This window comes from Egretta garzetta, unplaced genomic scaffold, assembly GCF_000687185.1.
Source record: "Egretta garzetta isolate BGI_Z169 unplaced genomic scaffold, ASM68718v1 scaffold397, whole genome shotgun sequence".
Taxonomy (NCBI): Eukaryota; Metazoa; Chordata; class Aves; order Pelecaniformes; family Ardeidae; genus Egretta; species Egretta garzetta.
The window spans coordinates 10,224,691-10,247,807 of NW_009260493.1; the positions used below are offsets into that span (position 1 = coordinate 10,224,691).

A 23,117-nucleotide genomic window follows, 5' to 3' on the forward strand; every position below is an offset into this window, starting at 1 on the left:
TTACTGTGACTGTACTGCAAAGTTAGCACAGGACATTTGCTGTGATCACTGGCGTGACCAGAATCTCATATGGAGAAGTTCAGCTTGCAGAAGCAAACTCAGTGCCAGTAGTGCAGGTTACCACAGTAACTGACACGGATAGACTTGCGAAAATTAAGGACACAAAGCCAAAAGAGAGAGGAGAAAAACGTGGCTTCAGTTTCTAAGCAAAACTGTTTATTACGTGAATACTTAAAGCACCTTTCTTCTGATCTGAAAAGACTGTTTATAAGGCAGGTGATTATATACGGGAAACATTCAAATTCGATCTTTACTGAATGCCAGAGAAACTACTTAACTACTGGCTAAATGTTAGACTGCTAGACTACTACGTAACCTAAGAAATAAAACCTTCTGACAGAAAGAACGTATTCTATGAGATACATTTGAACCAAAAGCTTAGAAAGCAAACTGTTCAGCACACATTGAAATAGCTTGGTGTGCAATATCAGAACTTAAATTACAATCAGATGTTAGGTTTGCTTTGCGAGCAAGCATTTTTATGCAGTTCTCTCTAACCCCCTGAGTTACGACAGCCCTGGAAATCTTCTACAAAGGGTGTGAGCGGGAGATTCACATTTCACTTTGCAGAAATTAGCTGCAACATACTGAAAGACATGTGGGCTGATAGATCATTATTAATTTAGATGGTGCCATGGAACTGCCATACTAATGTGCTCACATAAAAGACAATCAGAGAATATGCTCCCGAGCTCAAACGGAGGTCTTCAACCTCATTAGGCTGGTTTCAGAAGCCAGGAGTCTATATCACAGCAGCACAGCAGAGGTTTCACAAGAGGAGTTTTCCATACATACAAAAAAGAAATCATTCTTGATAATGAGTTTGCAGCCTGAGCTACATGACAAACAGCTTTTTAAGAGGGAGCATTAATGGTGTATGACCATGTTCAGACAAGACAGTTTTTTGGAGTAATTGCAGGAGTACCATAAATCCTTCATCATCATTGAGAATGGCAGAGAGGAGGAGGCATTTGAACTTTGCACAATATTCACTGTCACCATTTTCAACCTTAACTGAATACTGCTCCCCTTAGCTCAAGAGTAGGGCATTAACAACAGCTTTCATGGCCTCTTTGACATACAACCAGTGTTTTCCCATTTCTTCTCCCTTCTTCCCTCCCCTTCAGAAATTTTTTAACCATGTCAAACACTGGAATAAGAAGGATTTAAAGGCCAATGAGAAGGTTTATTTCCCCTTTAAGAACACAGGAAGAAAGTGCATTTTACAGCTAAGGTGGCTGTTTCTTTTCTTCTGTCTTCACTGTCTGTTACGCACAAGTTGAAGCCTTTCTCAAGTAAACTTCAAGTGCAAATTCCCAGTGGTACCACAATTAGGGCCAAAGTAAATTTGTTCTGCAAGGGCAATGTCAGTTACCTGTAACTATACATTTATATAACATTGAACAATAACGTGGCAATCTCCTCAATCAAGTTAAACACAGCTAGAATAAAAGAAAGCAGGACACTGACTCAGCGTGGCAGCAACATAAACGGAGGGTTCGGCATTACAGGCTGCAGACCCGAGACAGAGGATCAGTATTCAGTAACAGATTGCCGACATTTACACCACAGCCTGACACCAAAACTCGCAATGCAGGGACAAACCGTGATTTACAAACCTAAAATTGTGTTCCAGCTACAAATGACTGTATTTACCCCATGGGAAAGAAGGAACACACCAAGAGAAAATAGAGATCCACTCACCTTGCAGCCACTGACAATGTCATGGCCCCAGTAATTTGGTGCGCATTTGTCACACATCTCTCCAACAGTATTGGGAGGGCAGATACAGAGGCCACTGATGGGATCGCAGTTATTACCAAAACGTGAACATTCACAGGCTTCATGGGAGACAGAAAAAAAAAAGCAGAGGAAAAGTTACCCCTTACATGACACCCGGAGAGTATACCCTAACAGGGTATAGATCATTCCACCAAAGCTCCCGTACAGTGAACTCTCAGTTCTCTGTGGACACAGTGGGGCCGGAAAGGTAGGGTAAGCCCAGAGAATCCCAAACCAGGAGCAATGCAACACAGGTTAACTGAGGCTGAAGTAACTGTAATGAGAACAAAAAGGGGAAAATAAAGGCCCCGACTGTAGAAGTGCAGAGACTTCGGAGATGGTGCGCCCGCGTGACACGGCTGCAGGGGTATTGCTGTGCAGTTTCTGGGGCCACGCCACGCTGTCTTGTGCAAGAAGCCCCCTGACTGCCGCCAAGCCCTCTATGCAGGGAGCCTCTTCCACCAGTCTGAGCCCCTGAAATTGCTGCTGCTGTAAGCAGACTTCTCTTAAAGGGCAAAAAAAGGTGTTTCAGTTTCTTTTCCCCCTTCTACTCCCTTTTTTCAGATTACATGTATTCTGTCTTGGGAGGACATCAACAATGTGCCTCTTCACAAGGACCTGGGATTCTTTGCAGATTTTATGCAATTAAAAATACTCTGGTTTTGGAAGTGGTTCCAAAAGGGTCTTTGCTTTTAAAGCATTATTAAATGAACAACTCCTTGGTGGCAAACGCAGATTCAAGGTATGTAAGACAGAAGACACCTAATTGCTTGGAGCAGCGGAACTGGTGCATAGTTATTTTCATACCCACAGTCAATATTACCCCTGAGGTCAGGGCAAAAGCATCATAAGCAAACTATGACTCTGAGTGATAATCTGTTCCAAGGGGTGTTTATAGGGCAATGTAACATAACGCTCATTGCTAAGGGCTGTATTTATGTTCATTGCCTTTACTGTATGAAATACTTTCCAGTTTTACTCTGAATTGAGGTAAGATCGAACTCATACCTACAGTTCACATAAGAAGTGGCCTTTATTTTTTCCCATCAACGCTTTCAAAATAAGATGACTGATGCAAAGAAGATAGTAAGTTTTGCTTCTGTCATGCCAGGAACAAGACATTTCGCATGCTACATAAAATCTTTTGAGACACTGTGGCTCGAAGATGCTTCAGAATACATCTCTCATTGGGAGACTGAGGCTTTTGGGTGTGACAGCTGTTTTATGGGCTTCCAGCTCTTACACAAAATTGGTTCAAAAGGCATGGAGGGGAAGAAAGTGATACACCAAATTTTTTTGCATTTTTACTTTTAACATTATTAAGAAGAATATGGAAGAAATACAACAGATTTGTTGCAAGCAATAGTGAAATAGAAATCTCTTTTGTATCTTTGCTGCTAGTATGTCAACGCTAACTGATGATGCTTTAGGGTTTCTTTTTAGGCTTTATGGTTTTTTATTGCACAAGAAAAAAATCAAATTATATTCCTTTTGGATAAATGCTAGATAAAAGAGGTCCAATATTTTATTTGATACTTAACTGTCACTATGGAATTCATTTTTGTGCACTTTCTTCCTAGCATGATTTGATATACTTTTATTAAATTTCTGATATTCTCTGTGATTCATAATTTAATTCTTTTTTTTTTTTTGTCATTGGAAGGAATACATAAAAAGCCTACTAAAAATAAGTGGGGAAAACCAGCATTTTGAAAAGAGAATTCCTCTCCATCTGTTGTATTAACTTCGGAATTTTTAAAAATCTGATTTTTTTTTAACATCTTTAGCTGTTGTGGTTATTTAAAATATCTGATGACCACAGGCAGATACATTTCTATTTAAAATACTCTTTGGATTTACACTACTTTCCCATTTCATCACTGTTCCTTAAACTCTGTCATTTCAAGTTTGCCAAGAGAGCAGTTAAAATTTTCATGTGAAATCTTCTTAATTGCCCTCTCGTTTTCCTTCCCCAACTGTAAGAAATTAGCAACATTTTGTAGCATCTCACAATAGCGATGCGCTTACAAACTGTGAAACGTTAGAATAAAGAAGCTAATCGTGAAGATAAACTATAGTATTTTTTCCCCTCAGTATATATGCTAGGGGTTTTAGGACTGCAGTTACCATTTGCATTTTATTTCAAGCTCTCTCATCAGTGAGCCTGAGAACCAATCTTTCCATTTTCCAAGGTGTCAACGTGTTTGCACTTTTCAAGGTGGTAAACATTTTCTGAGCCCTTCCTTCCCATGGGAGACAATACCATGGAGTTTTCAAATATGATCTATAATGCAGCCTGGCTCAATGTTTATCAGCACTACAGGTGAAATTGAATTTTGCTGCACAGATGTGTGTCTCAAGCCCTCGATGCTCCTGCCATAAAGAGAGGGAGTAAAAAAAGGCAGAGAGCTAACCTTCCTGCTTCTGCTGCTGTTCTGGATGGGAAAGGAGGAGGAATAGGATACTGGGCATGGTGATTCTGCTTCTGGAAAGAATACAGCTTCTGCCTGAAGAATAACAGCAGCAATACGTTTGGCTTTATGGCGCTCTGCCATCAGCAAAGAATGCTGCGGAGCCGTCGCCATTCTGGCGTCCCAGCAGCCAGCTGCACTAGACAACTATCTACGTCTCCTGTGACCACACCTAAATGAGTCTAGGAGACCTTAAAAATGCAGTTCTGTCAGCAAAGATGGATATTTCCCTGTGAAGAGACTATCAATTGGTTCTTTTCCATGTAGCAGTCTGTACTGCTTTTAAGGCCAGGAACCATTCATTTCAGTGTTTGACCTAATGTCCAAAAGGACAAACATAAATGTAAAGAAGCGGCTGGATATATTTATGTCTGATGCTGGAGTTTCAGCATCTGGAAAAGCATACTTTTCATGTGTTTACACAAGGGACATAGTAGAGAATTTTATCTGAAGATCTTGTATACAAAAAGTATACAAGTAAGCAAGATTCTAAATATTGCTGTATAGAAATTTAATAAAAAAGGATCAATCATGTAAGGGCAGTGAAAAGGTTTGGGATGAAACTAGAAGGAAAGGGATTTTCTTTTCTTTTTTTTCTCCATTCACATCCCTTCTAGCTGATGTGATTTGGCAAGCACCTTAACTTAAGAGTATCTATGATACTCTTACCATAATTAAATTACAGGAACTCCATACAAACTTTTTTGGCAGAAAGTACTTGGAGAAAAGGACATTCCTGTTCCTTCTAAATGTGGTAGATTAGCCATAAAATGACCTTAAAATAGCAGGAATTGCTTGGGTCTTTTGTTCTTGCTGAACACCATCCTTGCCAATTGACCAATTTACAGGGCTGTCTATGAACATACCTGGAAAATCTGTCAGGCAATCCAAACCCAGCCAAACTAGAATACTAGTAATAAACAAACAAAGAAGTCAATCAATCTACAGCTGGCTGCAAAGAGTTTACATACGAGTACAGCCTCCTTCTTCAAAGTTGTAAAACCCATGGGCACAGCGGTCACACTTCTTTCCTGTCACTCCAGGCTGGCAGTAACACTGTCCATCTCCATCGCAGTCGAAGGACTTGGAACCAAAAGAGTTGCAGTTGCAGGGAACGCATCCTCTTGAAGACTGTAAGCCAAATGTCTCAGGCTGCCACGGAAAGAGGAAGAGCAGTTAGTTCAAGGAATGATCACCAGCAGAAAAGAGGAAAACCTGAGGGTGTAGGGAGATCAGGGTGGTTCTTTCCTCTTCATCACTGAAATACTGCTCTTAACAGATTGAACTGCAGTGGTAAAATACTGGGGCAAAGGCACTTAATACCCTACACAGCTGAAAAAGAATAAAGATTTCAGAATGTTACCTGATGCTGTAATGAATGTTTTGCAATGTAACACATTCCCTATGAGGTTGTGTTTCCATAAGTACAATTCCCACAAGAAATGGAATGCATGTCAGCACCATATACATATCCAGTGTCTGGGCTGTAAGGTTATGTCAGGCAGAGTTTGTTGCTAAGAGAGTGAATTCAAATTCTTCTCTATGAATGGAGATTGATTCAACTGGAAAGTCTCTGAACAACTAGATTTGATCTCCTCTGTCCAGGGGCAATGTCTGTATACAGTATTCTTTAACTCGAGAGCATTTATTTTGAATTACACTTAGGAATAGCTTTAGAAGAACGTAGATATAATGTATTTGTGTACATTACAAGCAAATAATGGGAATTATCTATTTTTAAGATAAAAACTCTGTCTCTGGGTTAGGTCTAAGACTAAGATAGAAGTAATCAATGAGCCTCCGTTTCTTTTCTATTTTCATTCTTCACTTTCTTTTGCATTGAGTACTGCAAAGTTCCTACAGAACCAGAACAGATGTTATCAACGATAGTAATAAATTTCCTCCTCAACTCCACTAGTGGAGTGCAAAAAGTATACTCATAAAGAAGGGAAGACACGTGCTCATTTGTGTACTGTAATATGGAGTTCTGCATGAAGCTCTTAACCAACAGACCGCATGGGCTTCACTGCACGGGCTAACAGAGGCTCCTAGGAGCAAACCATACTTAATATTCAAATTCTGAACTCGGTCATGAGCTAGAGTGACTTCAAATGGGAGTTCTTTCCTACCTCTTTTCAGGTAGGATGATTTTCAGAGAACATTGAAATCCAAATCATATTACTAACTTCACTTGAAATTGATATTACAGCATTTAATAGTAAAAATCTATCAGAGACTTCTCTAGGAAAGCAAAATGTTAAAAATGAGACATTAAAAAGATCGCTGCTATGAATATAAATGGAACAAAGTGAAAAATATTTACTTTTACAAAGTACTACTGTGTGATCCAGGCATGTGGTATTACATTTTTACCTAGTGTACATCAATAAAGCTTTTTCAAGTCAGTGGAGCTGCACTGACTTACATTTTGCATGGATTTATTCCACAGTGGAACCCCTAACTTCTTGTGTAGGTGAATCCCCAGAGACTTCAGCAGGCTTCCATGTAAGAGTCCTGAAATCTGATCTCTGAGGTTAATACTGAAGTTCCACATTCCCATAGAGAATCTGCTGATAGGTATCAGAATACAGGACCACACCTACTGTCAGAATTTGGCCTGAAAAGGCATATGAACCTAAGCAAATGCTTGATTATACATATAATAAAGAATTACACTGATTTTTGTTTCCAAATTCTATATTGAAATGTTTTGCCAATTATATACTTCTGCATGACAAAACATGGTGTATCACAGAGAAATACTCAAACTCATATAATTAAACTCCAAGGTTCAATTAAATATACAGACTGTCTCTAAAGATTTCTTTTCCACAGGAAGAAACACACAGCAATGTGAATATGCAAAAATCTCAGGACAGGCATTCAGATTAATGCAGTGAAGTCACCAATGCACAGCATGCAGCTTAGTTCTCAACAGAAAGTTTGATAGGATCTAACAAATTCTGGTGAAAGCCAGAAAAAGTCCAATACACTAACACTCCACACTGCGTGAAGGAAGAAAAGATCACTAGCATGCTGGGTTCTATTCTGTGCTGAGCTCTGCACAGTCAAAGACATTTTGATCAGCCATGCAAACCCCTGAGATGAACTCCCAAGTTAAGCCCTCAGCAAAGCTTGTTTACACACAGAAATTCTAAGAATCACATGCACCGAACAAGAGATAAGATCCTGGATGACAATGAGGAAATGCAATGAATTTTCTGAATATGTTGTTATATTTTGTCCCTGTGTCAGTATATGTCGAGTGTTTGTGTACACAGTGTATGTTAAATGGGTAAAAGCTCATGATCTCCAAGGGAATCCATACAAGCAAATATGGCATGGGTCCCAGAGTCTGGCTGAGGAGGAAAAAACACTGCCAGGTATTCTTCAAACTGGGTGTGATAAGTGTGGATGTTTTGAGTTGCAGGGAAAACCCCCCAATGTTCCTAAACTACTGTTTAGAAGACGTTCTGTTAGAAGCAGTTGAACCATAATTACTTAACTTTAGGAAATAAGTTGCTTTGTTGGTATGTGATTAACAATTGATACTTCTGTCATTTTGAGCATTATATTTAAATAATGGGCACTTCACCTGGTTAAAAATGGCTCAGATAACTGGCCATATTCACTAACGAGAACTTTTAACACCAATTATGTTTCGTATTTCAACATCAGATCTGAACACTTTGCCTCTGGGGCTGATCCTTCTTGCAAACTCCTTAAGCTTTTGGTTGATGAATCATTAGAAGAGGAAGTCGTAGCCTGCTGAAGGCCATGAAAATCCCACTGATTCCTTTGATGGATGTACATCACCCATACATTTTGTGCATACTGCTGTTGATGGAGCTGCTTTTGGACTTACTCTGCTGTTGGAATCCTGGCCCACGTTCTCATTCACACTATGATAAGCCCTAGAAGTGGGGAAGTACCCTAAAAGGCTGCCTGCCTTCGGAGCTTTGGTGTTTCTTGATAATTTTGTGTATTGTAGCACACATACTATAAATAAATAAATAAATAAAAATGCAACAAAAGTCTGTGGGAGCTCCAAACACAAACAAATGTGAGATTTCAGCCCATGCAATACACACGGTTTCTGATTACCGGAGTAGCAGGCCGGTAAGCACCCCGTGGGCACCCACTGGCACTGCTGATGCTCCACCTCCGAGGGGGCACTCGGATCTGCTGGCTGCTTCGTGCATTTTCTTTCAACTTAGGCACCTGTCTGCTGATTTCACAGCGTCTGCCCATGAATCCTGATTTGCAGATACATCTTCCTGACATGTCACATTGCAGTGACATGGATCCTAAAGCACTGCAGCCACAGGGTATGCAAAACAGCTTTTCTGGGGCCCAGAAGTAGCTGGGCTTTAAGAATGAAAAGTAAACACTGTTAGAAAGTGAAGACAATGAAACTACAGCAAATAAGAGAGTACAGGAATAAAGGTAGTAGGAAACACAGCAGTAAACATAGATTAATTCCAACCAACGGCCAATATTATATCAACAAGCTTGACATATTTCCTGTATATGTTATGCAATCTGTGCAAATTCCATTGATACCAATGATTTTTCTTTGAATGGACTCTTTAAATACTGTTGAAAACAGAGTGCGAGCAAACCTCTTCGGAAATTATGCCGTTTACACAGGGTGCAAATGATCCTTGTGATTTCTGCAGAATTATTTACGTGCTTTAAATACACACACGCGATGGTGTTCTGAGGACACAGCCTAACCCACAAGTCCTCACGCTGAGCTAGAGAAATGTGCAGCCAGCTATAACATATTCCTTAGCAGCCTAAAGAAATATCTGTAAAATATGCACTGTTTTTTGCAGTGATTTATGAGACAGCAAAACAACGTCAAGGCAAAAGACACTTTCACCAAAAAAGAATACATTATTTGGACAATACAAGAAGCAGCCCTAAGAAAATACATACAAGCAGACCATTCACAGCAGAAGTAAACTAGCATCCTGCTTTTTTTGAAAATCAGATACTATCAGATATTTCGGAACTCTCTTCACAGAGAGATTTTCCCCCAGAGCTGCAATACTTTTAGCTAATTTATTTATAACAAGCATTCAGAATATAAATTGTACATACCACATATAAAAATGTGCTTGTATGTACAGTGAGGCTTAAAATATATTTGCACGCGGTGTTCTGCATTTTGTTTTGGAAAACATTGAAAAACCAGCCATTTTACCATTCTGTACATAAGAACAACGCATATATGTTCTTTAAGTGAAAAATGATCAAAAAAGAAAAACTGTCCAAACCAAAGCTGTATTTAGTCATGAGAAACAGGGAGGAAAATGGAAAGAAAACAGCATTTCTTGTCACTCACCTGGCAGGCGTCGCACCGGCGCCCAATGACGTTGGCTTTACATTCGCACTGGCCTGTCCGAGAGTCACAGATCTCGGAGAAGGAGCCATTGATGTGACAGTGACAGGCTGCAAAGGAAGAAGGAACTGTCAATGTATTTCCCAAAACACATGTGCTGCTGAAGCTATCTTTAATAGACAAATGCTCATGGTGTGGCTTTTGCCACCCTGAGAAACCCAAGAAGGCAGGCCTGAGTAAAGGAGGAAGGTGTTACGCCCATACGGTGACAGCACGCATTCACCTACCCATATTAATGGAGAATTTTGCTCCAAATCATTGCAGCAAGAAATTCTGCCTCAACTTCATAACACAGTTTGTTTTATATGGGCTTCTCAGATCAAAAGAGGATGTTTAGGACACATTACTCAGTATGTTATGATGCAGAATTAGGGTTTTAAAACAGTAACTGCCTTTACATTTTAATTAGTGCCAAATTTCCAGACTGAGGGGGTGGTGGGAAAGCAGGGCTCTCTCACAAGCTTCTCTCTCAAAACAGCCTGGCCATTGCCCCAAACCTTGGGGTGGGCAGGGTGGCACCGAGAGGAAAAAAGAAAGGGTGCAGAGCCTTACACAAGATGCGTATGGGATTTAGCTATGGCAGGTGGGAGTGTTACTGCTCCACATGCTGCTCCTGCTGCCCTGGAGTCCAGTCCTTGCTAATGCAGTAGGTGGGAAATGTTGGTAGGCTGAGGATCCAGACCAAGGCTACCTCTGGGGGAAGCAACCTCCTCAACCCTCCCCTCCCACCCCCCTCCCCACCCCCCTCCGCCCCAAGACCTCCTCCTCCCAGACAGCACCCTGGAGTACAGCTGAAAGAGAGATGGAGGATTATCTACTCCCTTGACCCTCTGGTACCTCTGTCTCAGCAACAGCATCACAGTTCCCAGAGGAAACATAACCCAACTCAGCCTAATTTAATTAGAAAGATACCTGGAATACATATATGTGACAGTCATCACTGTGTACAGTGTGGGAGCAAAAGGAAAAGAGAAGCTATGTTCATTACAACCCGCCCAGCCTAACTCATCACAAGGCTCTCTTAAGGATTTAAAGTGACAATGAAAAGGAACTGCTGTTTCTTGAGGAAAACAACAATGCTTTTGGCTTCTAAATTCTCATGTTTTAAGAGAAGAAAAAAATTTTGGGAAGCTTTCTATCACGCTTTACATTCTTTGACGACAATTCTTTCAGCGTGCAGAGATTAGGAAAAAATCCCTTTAGCACTCACAGTAAAGAAGAGGGACATGATCAGGCGTCACAGGGAGTATGACCATCCAGTCATCAATTCCATCAGCGTGAGCTGGTTCCTGCACATCCTTTTTTTTCCCCAGAGGGGAATGAATCCACATCTCTATTGATTATCAATGGACTCTCTAAACCAGTGCTCAAATCCACTTTTTGCCTTCCTGCAGTGCCCTGACTGCAATGTGTTGGTCTTTTTCTCAACCTGACAGCTTCATTTTAAGAAACACTTAAGAGTCCCAACAATGAACACATGGTGGTCACATACTTGCATGTCACAAGGTGCCATTTGAGACAAAGCAGGTTTGTGGGTGTGGGTTTGTTTTTTTTTTTTCTATATATAGACTATTACAACAGGACCTTCCTCATTAATTTTTTGGACTTGTTATGTTGTAAATTGAAAGGATTATTTTCTGGCTTTCCCCTCACTTTTCAGGTATGCTGCAAAAGTTGCTTCTTTTAAATGAAAGTGACTTTATGGGTTGCTAGTCTGTTCATGGCCTTATTTCTCAAATGTTTGCAAAGATGTCTCATATTCTGGAATAAGGTAACAAAAATATGTTGGGCTCTCTTATCAGTCTGGTAACATTTTCAGAGGTTTTGGTCTCTTTCTGTTTTGCAATTTATTTTAAAAATGTGAACTTAAAACCACTTCTGCTGTAATAAGCCTAGCTTCTCTTTTCCTTTTACTCTCACACTGTACACAGTGATGAGTATCACATATACATTTCGAGTATCTTTCTAATTAAAATGGTCAGCAGTGAAAGATGATGTGAAAGCTCAGACTCAACAAACCACAATTCTCAATGCAAATTCACAGTATTTCACCAACCTTTTTATACAGACCTCAAAAAACAAAGCTTGTTTTCTTGGAATTGTTTTGCTTGTCAGGCATATGACACCACAAGAATCAAAAAGAAAATTTACATTGATTTTATAAACAGATGAGTTTGTTGTATTTATATTATGTATTACCACAAACAGCATACCATGTATTCTTAACTCAGCCACAGATGACTGAGTGCAACACAGTGGTAAGGCAGAATTTGGAAGTCAAGACTTCGATTGTTTTTCTTGGCTCTGGCAGTACATACATAACAGAAGACACATACAGTCAGGGCTATTCATCTGCTAAACTGTTACTCAGTCTGATAAATTGCATTTATCTCACCTAAAGCCTTTCCATTTTTTCACCTCTACTGGGAAAACTAGCTATTGTCCAAAACTCCAAGTGGTTGCCGTAATACAATACATCCTGTCAGAGAAATTTGTCTTACTCTCTCCCAAAATGACACTGGTTAAGATCCTTCTCATTCTCTCTTGATTTGTATAAATATTTATGCGTGTGTTTTTATAATCATCCTACACACATACTCACCTCCAACAGCAGTACCTGTGTACTGGTACATAGGCACACTTGAATATTTGCTTTAATTCACCTCATGTCACTTAGCTCTATTACCATCAGCACAACCTCCAGGTATTTGCTTCGGCACGCTGTGCTGTTTCACACCAAAAACCAACCTACTAGAATCAAATCAAATAAGCCTAGGACATTTGCTCAGTGTTCTTAGATTTATTATTTTGTACAGACACACCGAGAAATTCAGAGATGCTATAGTGATGTAAAGTTGTACTGTCATTTGAAATGGTTAATGCACATGTCAACAGCACTGTACTGAGAAAGAGCAAGAAACATTTCAAACAATAATTTGAAAGCAAAATTCATGCTTTGCAATACCCTTGGATTTGGCTTTTTAATAAGGAACGAAATTGAAAACAACAAAGTAAAGGCACAGTCCCTCTGATATTGTAGCTGCAGGGCAAACTTCATGGAAGTCTGCAAAGGAAATAAAAAATCATATGCAAAAAAGAAAACCCACATGAAAGAGGGAGAGTGGATGAACACAAGGTAACTGTGAGCACAAGGCTGTGAATACATCAGGGGGCTCTCCTTGTCAGGGATACTAACAACAGAAGCAAAGCTTCTAATTCTACATTAAATATGTATTTATTTTTAATACTTTTTTTTAATTGTATGCTTTCTGAACTCTCCTCATATTACATCTCTTTCCCATGCAGCTGCCACTGCTGTAGAAATGTTCAAAGCAACACTCCTATTGATGCATCGGGAATGGTGACAAGCTACTGGAAGCTATGGTTTTGAAACACACTTCTTTTTAAATCACATTACACACTTAACACCCTAACTTATATGACATCATTCATCGCAAACTGTTAACTCGTGCAGAGAATATATGTGACTGTGCAACTTTTATCCACCATTGTATAAAGTAGGTACAGAAAGCATTTACATGGGTATATGTCTTCATGGCTATCTATGATTTTACATGTACCAGCGTTTATTAGCCTTAGCTGAGAAACCTGGTGATGTTCTGCATCTCACTGGCTCCCATGCAGACTTAGGTGGCCCAACTCAGTATTCTCACTGTCAAACTACAAGTCACTAATAGAGCAAATCCTGGAAATGGATGCCGGTGACTCACAGTTTCATGCTTGCAACACATACTGCAGAAGCAGTCCCTGTGTTCCTGCACACACAGCAATAAGACAATGGCCCAGCTCTTTTACTTGCATAATTTTATCCTGATATAACACCTTTTTACTCAATGGAGTTGTTCTGAGTTTATTCCAATGAGAGAAAAGGATTAAATCCTTCTGACAGTGAAATGAAATACTCTGCTTTTTCAGGAGTTTATAAGCTGTTGTATTCTATTCCTCAGAATGGGGTGGAAAGCTATGTGAAGATTTATTTTTTTTAAGTTAAAAGCACTTGTTCTGCCTAAGAGCTGCATTCTGAATTGGGCCAGCTCAGGGAGAGTCATTGCCTCCTACAGAAGCAAAAGCTCCTGCTCCTACCAACTCTTCCATCTGCTCTCAATAATTTCTTGCAATCGCTATGGGGAAGCATGAGCTGAGGCTCATACGTGACCAAATGCCACCAATCAGCTGAGAAGTGGTAGCATGCTGCAGTGCCAGGTATCTTCCTCCAGAGCACCTTAGAAAATCTGTCAGGAGATTTTAGACTCCGCTTTGCAGGAGGCAGGAGAATCACGCCCTGTAAGAGGCAGCAGCTCCCGACTCTTACCGAGGTCATGTAGGTGGGAAGGAGGTCACAGTGCTGCCAAAGTTGGACCCTACAGTAACTGAGGTATATCTCCTTTCAGCACCAGTCTTACTAGTTAATGGGATTTCCCCGCATGGCTTGTAGCATTTTTTTAGTGAAGCGTTTTCATTTATTTGTATTATATTTGCAGAGCTGACATTTAGTATAACCTTTTGCATCCATGCAATACTCTACTCTCCCAGGTTTTTTCCATATCTGCTTCATTACTGCTTCAACTACAGCAGGAAGTTTTTTAATAGGTTCTTCTTTCGATTTACTTTGAAGTCTCCCTTTCCAGATGCAGATGCCAGTAAAACACTATGATTATTAGAGGTGTAAGTACAGCGTTATCATTCTCCTGCTCACACATACAGAGACACAGTCTTCCTCTCAGGAATACATATATAGGATAGATCAATACTGTCAAGAGCAGTAAAAGTTCATGACTTACGTTGACAGTTCCTTGCATTAAGAGCATCGCCAAAATATCCATCAGCACACCTCTCACAATATTGGCCTGTTGTACCTGGCTTACATATCAGGCAAGCACCAGACAAGCTGTCACAGCTGCCAGGAATGGAGAAGTCAAGGTTGTCATTACACTGGCATGGCTGGCATGATCCCCCTGGTATTAGAGGTTGTCCAAAATAGCCTTCTGCACACCTAAGGTAAAGACATCAACAGTTAGGACCCTTAAATAATCCTCTTTTAGAAATACTTAATTTTGTTACTTCACTAATCACCAAAAATGATTTGATCTCATTTCAAGTATTTCTTAAGCGTCTTTTTTCTTTCTCCCTCCTTCTCCTTTTTAACAACACTGTAGATACACTACCAGCTGAAATCCTGCCAGTTCTGCTAGTAATTAGATTTCAGTGGGAGAAAAATCTTGTCACTGGCACTGAAGACGAGACAAAGCATAATAAGAAATCTGTCCATTGGCACACTAGAGGAATTCAGGTCCATGTTAGATAGGCTTTGTATTTCAGCACATCATGTCTAGATGTTCTGTACTCATTTACCAAAAAGCTTGATGATTTTTTCCCTCTACCTTAAAAAATTGTTTAGTTGAGAAAAACAGGTTTAGAAAGTAACACAGACATAAATTTGTTTACCTAACAACATCCTCCCCTGACAGCCTTCCCCTGATCCAGCCTGAACCCCTGGTCAGATTTGTTTAATAGATTGCTAATCTCTGTATGTAGGCAGGTAACAAAGATTGCTCGTTATCACAGGAACTATGTTGGTGTGTCCTATACCTTTCTTATTTTAACAAAGATGTTTAAAAATACAGCCTTCTTTTCCACCTTTCCCACCAGCAATTTCCTGTGAGTACTATGTAAAACAGGTTAGTGAATCTGACCTAACATGAGTGTGCATTTAAAGCAAATTTCTACTCGTCTCACAGCTTATTTTCTATTTATATTCTGGTCTGCTTTCCCTTTCCATTACATTTGCTCACACTTCACAGTAAGAGCAACTCGTAGATAGTGAAGAAAAAGAAGAAAAATTGCCCAGTTCCAGCTAATGAAGTTATTCATGTGCATCTCAGATGAATTCCAATTAGTGTAAAGAAAACAGAAAGTACGTAAAACACACTGCATAAATTAATGTTTCCTACTATTTTAAAGTCAGTTTGAATGCAGTTCTAATGTACATAGATATACTCTCTGCTTTGTATTAGTACTGGATGGTATGGTTGAGCAAGGATTTTGGGGACCATCCTAATACAGGAATGCAGAGCTCCACTGTGCTTTCACTCTTGTTCCTTTATGCTCATCAAGTTCACCCTGTTCCTTGCATCCAGAATATCTCATGAAGCTTCCAACCAGATCCTAAACAAAGCTGTCTAAACATTTATTAGGTACTATTCATTATCATTAGAAAAGACTAGAGAATGGATGATTGAGACTAGGGAGGAAATTATAATTGGATCTAATTGAACAGTGTTGTATAGTAAGATATTACACAAAGTAGGATTTTTTCCATTCTCTAAAAATACCCACAATGCAGACCGTAGATTAATAATATGTATAAATAGTCCAGTGCTTTGGGTGTATATAAGCACTCAAGAACATGAGTAAAATTTTCACAGCCTAGCCCACTGTGCTTTACACCTTTAGCATAACCATTTCTCACAATTACCTCCTCATAGCAACATCACGTCAAAATCTTGTCATTAGAATAATTCAGGCATTTTAGTTTCAGAACCTGTCACGAATGTAGCCACATATTGTAACTTCTTGTATTCCCTGCAAAGGAATGGATATTTTTTCCTTGGATGGAGGATACCTCAGCAACCACAAAAGACTGATTTTCAGCTTACTTTTGTCAAAACAAATTGGCTTTTTTTCAGTGATGACATTGCAGTTACAAAGGTCAGGGATGTCTCTTAATACATGTAACAATTAATAGCCATGTTTTATGAAAGCCAAAGAATAACTGGATAATTTATGCAGTTATCTTATTTAGCTGAAATGGATGTTGTGTGACGTTCACCCACGCTTTGCTGAGATCTTTCTCACTTACTACTGGCATATTTGTCATAAATCTGTATCTTTTACCCAGCATTAGATAATGTATTTGACTTCACTTAATGTGTATTCCTTTTCCTCTTTCACTTTCATTTTGGGATTAGCATTGTATCTGATAGCATTCACAGAAACTTACCAAGCAGTTCACAGAAAAAATACTCCAGGGATTTGTGAGAAATGCACTGCTAATCATTTCCTTCTATTAATAGCAGGAGACCTTGATCACTCTTTGTAGTCTCATCATTTTAGACTGCTAATTAAAATTAGCAAAACCCACTACCATCACATAGCTATGTTCTACTTACATACATATATACATACATAATCTCAAATTCAGATTCAAGATGATCCTGGAAGTAGGGGTAAACCAGTTAAACTTAAAAGAAAACAGTGCATGCATCTGTGTAAATTCTTCCATTTTTTCTCCCACTTCTCCTGAAGTTGCAGAGGAAGATTAAAAAAATCCACCTTCACTAATTTCATCTTTATTCCCTTAGGGACATTTCTACTTCAGCTACTCTTCTCAGATTCAAAGCATTACATGTTTGGCAAGGTTCATATTAAAAAAGAACAATAAAATACGTGGAATGGAAAATTATATTTGTGTATTACACAAAATACATATCTAAATAAATAACTGCTAAATACAACAGAATACCTCTGAGATGAAAAAATAAACAAAAATAGGAGTAAAACCAGCAAAGAAAGATTGTTTCCATGTTTTTCTTTCTTCCTCTATGTTCACCTTTACCCTCAGATGCAGGTGTGTCTGTGACTGACACCATTTGATTTATTTGGCATATCTGGTGCCAAATACAGGGCTACTATACAAATATGTATGTATTTATGTGTACCGAGATGGAGTTAAAATTCCCGTCTGGCTGGGATGGAGTTAATTTTCTTCAGAGCAGCCTGTATGTATATACACCTATATGCACACAGACACAGGCCTATTTTATACATTTCTTTATATTTACTGGAAAAAAAAACCCTTGAGACAGAGTTAATTTAGGCTGAAAATCCAAACATTTTAAAGTCTGGAAGTACTATTTTTATAGTTGCTTTGAAACTTAGGTGCATTCAACCTGTGTACAAAATCAGGCAAAAGCCCTGTGGAGAAAGGGCCTGTGAACACACAGTTCTTAAGTACGTTTAAGTTCTTAAAAATCTTAACTCAGGTGCCCAACACGGATGTTATTGTTGTATGACCAACTATAAATCTTCCATTTCCTAAGGTCAGAGTGCCTACCTTTGCAACCCGTAAACAATCCTGCATAACACAGTTGTCGTATTAAATCTCCTGAATGTTTGACCCTTTTCCCATCAGCGCTACAATAGATACTTGTTCTGCTGGCGCTAGTGGAAGAATTATATTAACTAGAAGGAGCAGGAGGTTGAAGCCAAGGGACTCACAAGGGACTGTGGCCGGTGGCCCTCTGTGCTAGACCTGAAGAATGGGCAGCGAAGGGGGGAGGGAGAAGGACACAACCCAGCTCACCCTTCTCCTCCCTCCTAAGTTACGCCCACCTCTCATTTCTCCTTCTAGCAGGAAAAGCTCGCTGGAACCACACGCATAAATGAAGGAGTGCTCCAGGAGAAGCTAGACTCTCACACGCTCTGCTTCTTTCCCCTAAAACTGTGCTCTTCTCTTTATCAAGACTGTGTAGTGAGAAAATGCGTATCATCATCCTGTAAACATGCTGGGCTCAAAGGACAGCTTTTTTGCATTCTCATACACCCTTTCTAAGGAATTGGGAGAATGTCTGTCCTACATCATACCGCTTGGGAAAATGGTCAGTAAGGAAAAGAAGAACGTAAGTCTAATTCCTTGAGGAAAAGGAATAAATGGGGAAGCTGGGCTTCCTCTACAATTATGAATATGTGGCAACTCCCAACACAATTTATACCTGCAATTATTTTGATGGTGTCAGGAGCCAGACCCCTCAGAACATTCAGCAATTTTGGCAACATCTTCCTGAAGAGTTCAAGTGAGAGAAGTAGCAATTTTTTTTGACATTTTACAACTCAGATTGTGTGTGCAAGTATGTACATGAGCATATATATATATATATATACCCACATACATAAAGGATCTTATCTCCCTAGGAGGCAAAGGATGATTTCGGAAGCCAAATAAACACAGCACTGTGTATGCTCACTTCATGATACCTGGTACGTCATGATAATTTAGGACTGTTCAGCTAATGAATCATGTGGCTCAGTTCATTTGTCACTTTGCAGTTGCTAAAATGAAAGAGAATTTCATGTAAACTCTTTTAGCAATTATACAATCACTATTAATAGCAAAAGCAACATGCTTTCTCCTGTTCATTATTATTGACAGCTGCAGGCATTTCCAAGCAACTTGTTACAATTAAAAGCAAATAGTTCTGTGAGCATTGGAATTAATGGCCTAATTTCCAATGGATTTATATCTCGTGGTTACAAGGCTAAGGGCTGCTTATTTGCTGCAGGACATTGCTATTCAGCAGGGAGTAATCCCTCAGGCTACAGCAGCGCTTTTTCCTTGCCCTGTGAAAGTTTTCTTACAGGCAGAACACTTAATCATCTCTCTCGTTCGCTCTCTCTCTCGTGTATTATCTGCTGTTTAATCAGGTGTGAGTTCACACAGTATTCTCCCCTTTAGCTATGACATGTCCCGATTTATTAACCTCTATTCAGCCACTTCTTTTCATGGAACCTTCAGGAACAATTATTATCTTTGAGACCTCCTGCCCTTCTGTCAAATTTGGTTGAAACTGACCTACGAGTTCAAACGCCTTTGCGGGCAGCCAGCCAGCCACGCACACAAAGGTCACACCAGCCTCATTTCCTTAGGAAATCAGGCTAAAATGCAAGCCTGCCACTTACCCAGATTCTGTCCTACTGCATCTACGGCCTGTGCTCCACTCAGAAATAGCACTTGTTGCTAATGGAAGCTGTCAATGACCCTGCATTGACAAACTGCCACCAAAGTGCTCTTGATGTGATTTATTCCTGCCATCATTAACTTCACAGCCCACTAGCTGAAAGAAGGTGATGACTTCCAAGACAGACAGGAAAAGACAGGCAGAAATAGCACGCAGCAGGGGCAGACTCAGTGACGATGGGTGGAAACAGGTGACAGCCTGCACTCTCACTTTAGGACAGATATAGCACCACAGGGGATTTGAAAGGAAGCAGTTGTACATGTAAATTGGAAAGCCAGGACTAGAGGCTGATTCACAGTGTATGGTCAGGTTCCTGCTTTCCTGGTTGGCTCTTGGTTCATTCCTACTTTTTCTCATCCCAGCCTGAATATTCTAAGTCTTCATTCAGAGGCCTTACCTGGTTTTAGGGTTTACGTTGGAAGATGCTGCAAGCAGCTCGTGGAAGTGCCACATGGCAAAAGGCTGCTAAGAAATGGAAGTGCCATGTTTTCACACCACGTAACTGTCTAGCCAGGTGTTAGATAGTTATCTGGCTCCCCCGACCCCTCTTAAAAATAGTGTCATTTCCAGGGTCACAAGGGATTGGGATCGCGGAGCCAAAGCCCATGCTGATTCATCATGACCTCCAAACAACTAGCTGAGGTCCCCTGGCACACCAATTGCTCTTGAAAGCTGTTTCATCCGTGTGAAATCCCAAGGGATGGAAAGGCTTGCAGACACTGGTGATACCCCTTGACTATGCGGTCTCACCTCCTGTGGAAGGGGGTTCCCAGGAGCTTAGCACCTGCGCTCACACTCGCTGCCTGTTTCCTTTAAATTCTCCATGTGATCCTTTCAGAATAACAGGATATAAGAACAGGAGAGAACTTTCAGCACTAGCCTGTCACTCAGAGACCTGTCATAGCTAAAGACAGGCGAGACATATTTTATTATTTGTCTTTTGTATAGGTAGTAATGAAGCGTAGAAAATATATATTGAGCTTTTCTATGTACCTGACAAAGAGGAATTATCTTTTTTGTCATTAAACCCTAGCTTGTTCTATTTGCTAAATAAAGGCTGCAACAAGAAACTACAAGCAACAAAAATGTAAAATGTTATTTAAAAAATAATTAAAATAAACAGATAACTTCTTAGAAGAACTGCATTTTGCTGCATATTAACTTTTCAAAAAGAGGCACCAGTAATTTGATTCACCCTGCTCTAAACATTCAAATGACAAAAGAGACAAAATAATTATAAAAAAATCTCAGAAGAGTGACAGAAAAGCTAGAAGAATAATTTTTTTTAAAAAATACTCTTACTTCTCAGCAAATGCTTCTGGGGAGCTTTGCACTTTACCATGAAGTAATAAAACAAGCAGGAGAAACATGCAAATGCATGGACACGATATCAGAGGAAGATGCACAGGAATTTCTTCAGTGAGTTTCAGAACACAGGAATGAGGACAAGAAGGGGAAGTAATAAAAACATAGAACAGTTCCATGTGATAAATACTTCTGCTTCAGATCTCATATGGTTAAAAGCATGATGCTTGCTTACCTTTCACAGCGTGGTCCCACGTACCCAGCTGGGCATTCATCGCATATTAATCCACTACTTCGGTCAAAATGGCACGTTGGGCTAAAGCTGCGTTGTTGGTGTTGGGTAAGAAGAGGGACAAGGAATAAACATAAAGAAAAAAATTTTAGCAGCATGGCTCTCTTCCCACTTCAGAGTTCGTTAATTTGCAAAACAGTGCCCGGGAAAAGTGATTCTGGTCTAGGACTTGGGGCTTAAGTTTGACTCCAGCAAATTGAATCTGGAATGACTCTGCTATTTCTGCGACACTGAATATAGAGTAACGGATGGCAGCATCCCAATAGCCTGTTATTACGGGACTTGAGCCTGCCACCGAGTGGTCTGGATACCATTAAAAAGGCAGGAATGTACAGCTGTTTGTTTGTGCCCCCGAGGGCCTGGCAAAACAATCTATGCCATAATGTGGCCCCTATATAAATCTTTCTGAAGGACAACTGACTTGAAAGCTCAGTTAACTTTGTGTATAACCGGCTGTGAAAGGAACCCAGTGAACAAGAAAGGGGAGGGGCAAAAAGGGAAATATCTGGTGCAGCTTCCCAGGGAGTGCATGTGAGTAAATGGAGTGCCAATGACCTCGAGCAACAGGCCAGACAGGCACGCTGAAGTTTAAGAGTAGCTTGCAGAGTAGAAAGCTTTACCTCTTTGCTATGCTTTACTTATTTTTAGCTGGTGTTTTTTTGTGGTTTTTTTGTAAATAAGGATACCGTAGGCATTTGCAAGCTCCACATCTTGATGTCTGTGTTTAACTCTGAACTGTGCTCCTTCCCTGTTTAGCATTTTGCTTTCTGTAATCTTTCTCCCTTAACACACTTTTGTGAGGAAACCTCCTGACACTCTAAAAGATGCTGTACAGAAGGGGAGGCAACCTGTTCTTCCGTCATTCTGGAAAAATTATTAGAGATTGAGACATATCAGCACCTTTATAGGACCTCATATAAATAATGGTAATCAATTCTGATCAACCAAAAGACAGACAGACAGAAAGAAAGGGAAGGAAGGACGGACGGAAGGACGGACGGAAAAAAGGAAAAAAGGAAAAAAGGAAAAAAGGAAAAAAGGAAAAAAGGAAAAAAGGAAAAAAGGAAAAAAGGAAAAAAGGAAAAAAGGAAAAAAGGAAAAAAGGAAAAAAGGAAAAAAGGAAAAAAGGAAAAAAGGAAAAAAGGAAAAAAGGAAAAAAGGAAAAAAGGAAAAGAAAAAAGAAAAAAGAAAAAAGAAAAAAGAAAAAAGAAAAAAGAAAAAAGAAAAAAGAAAAAAGAAAAAAGAAAAAAGAAAAAAGAAAAAAGAAAAAAGAATGTGAGCAGGTGCATAGTGTGGTGACTGTTCACAGCAGGAAAACAAAGCACCTATCTGAAAAGACAACACTAAACTTTAGTAACGTAGGAAAATATAAGTTGGGAAGGAATATAATTGCTCTAACAAAGACATCAGAAGGAAGGTATATTCAAGGTAAAAGTTCATGCTACAATAGTAACAAATGGACATAATCCAACCTCAAATAAATTAAAGCAGGATATATGATGAAAGTTTCTGGAAATAATAGGCACAGGGATGACAGAAAAGCTTCATTAGGATCATGTAACGTGATTACCTGCTGGTGTCTGGACCCCATTTCCGAGGAGTCATCCATCCTATGATCTGACCTCAGTTACTCCTTAATCTGTTTCTGTTATAGGTTATTTCCATTTATAAATACCCTGTCTGTCATAGGGCAAGTTATCCCACAGACGTAAGAGATCAGTAAGAAAAATGTGGGAAGGTCAAGTCCAGTAAACATAGACAGGTATTGGGATTTTCCTCTTTCCCATCAGGATTATGATTGTGTTATTTTGCAATGTCATTCAATTAAGAATAGATTCACGAATGCATGAAGAGACAGTTGAAGAAACAATAATCGTTCATTCTATTTTTAAATAGCAATGAAAGCAATTTTCAACTGAGGCACACATTATCATTGAATCTAATCAGCAGCACCTGACTTATTTCAAATAAGAACCTGCTTGTCA

At 39.6% G+C, this 23,117-nt stretch overlaps 1 protein-coding gene across 1 annotated transcript in view; it reads right to left on the minus strand.

Annotated features, from left to right (window-relative positions):
• LAMA2 (laminin subunit alpha 2) overlaps positions 1–23,117 on the minus strand; it is a 296,182-nt gene that overhangs the window by 126,060 nt on the left and 147,005 nt on the right. Inside the window, exons 18-22 of the mRNA XM_035899887.1 lie at positions 21,076–21,162; positions 14,523–14,734; positions 9,664–9,770; positions 5,285–5,465; positions 1,765–1,901 (exon numbers count right to left, since the gene is read on the minus strand). Of these exons, the coding sequence (XP_035755780.1) occupies positions 1,765–1,901; positions 5,285–5,465; positions 9,664–9,770; positions 14,523–14,734; positions 21,076–21,162 (724 nt within the window). The remainder of the gene's footprint in view (positions 1–1,764; positions 1,902–5,284; positions 5,466–9,663; positions 9,771–14,522; positions 14,735–21,075; positions 21,163–23,117) is intronic.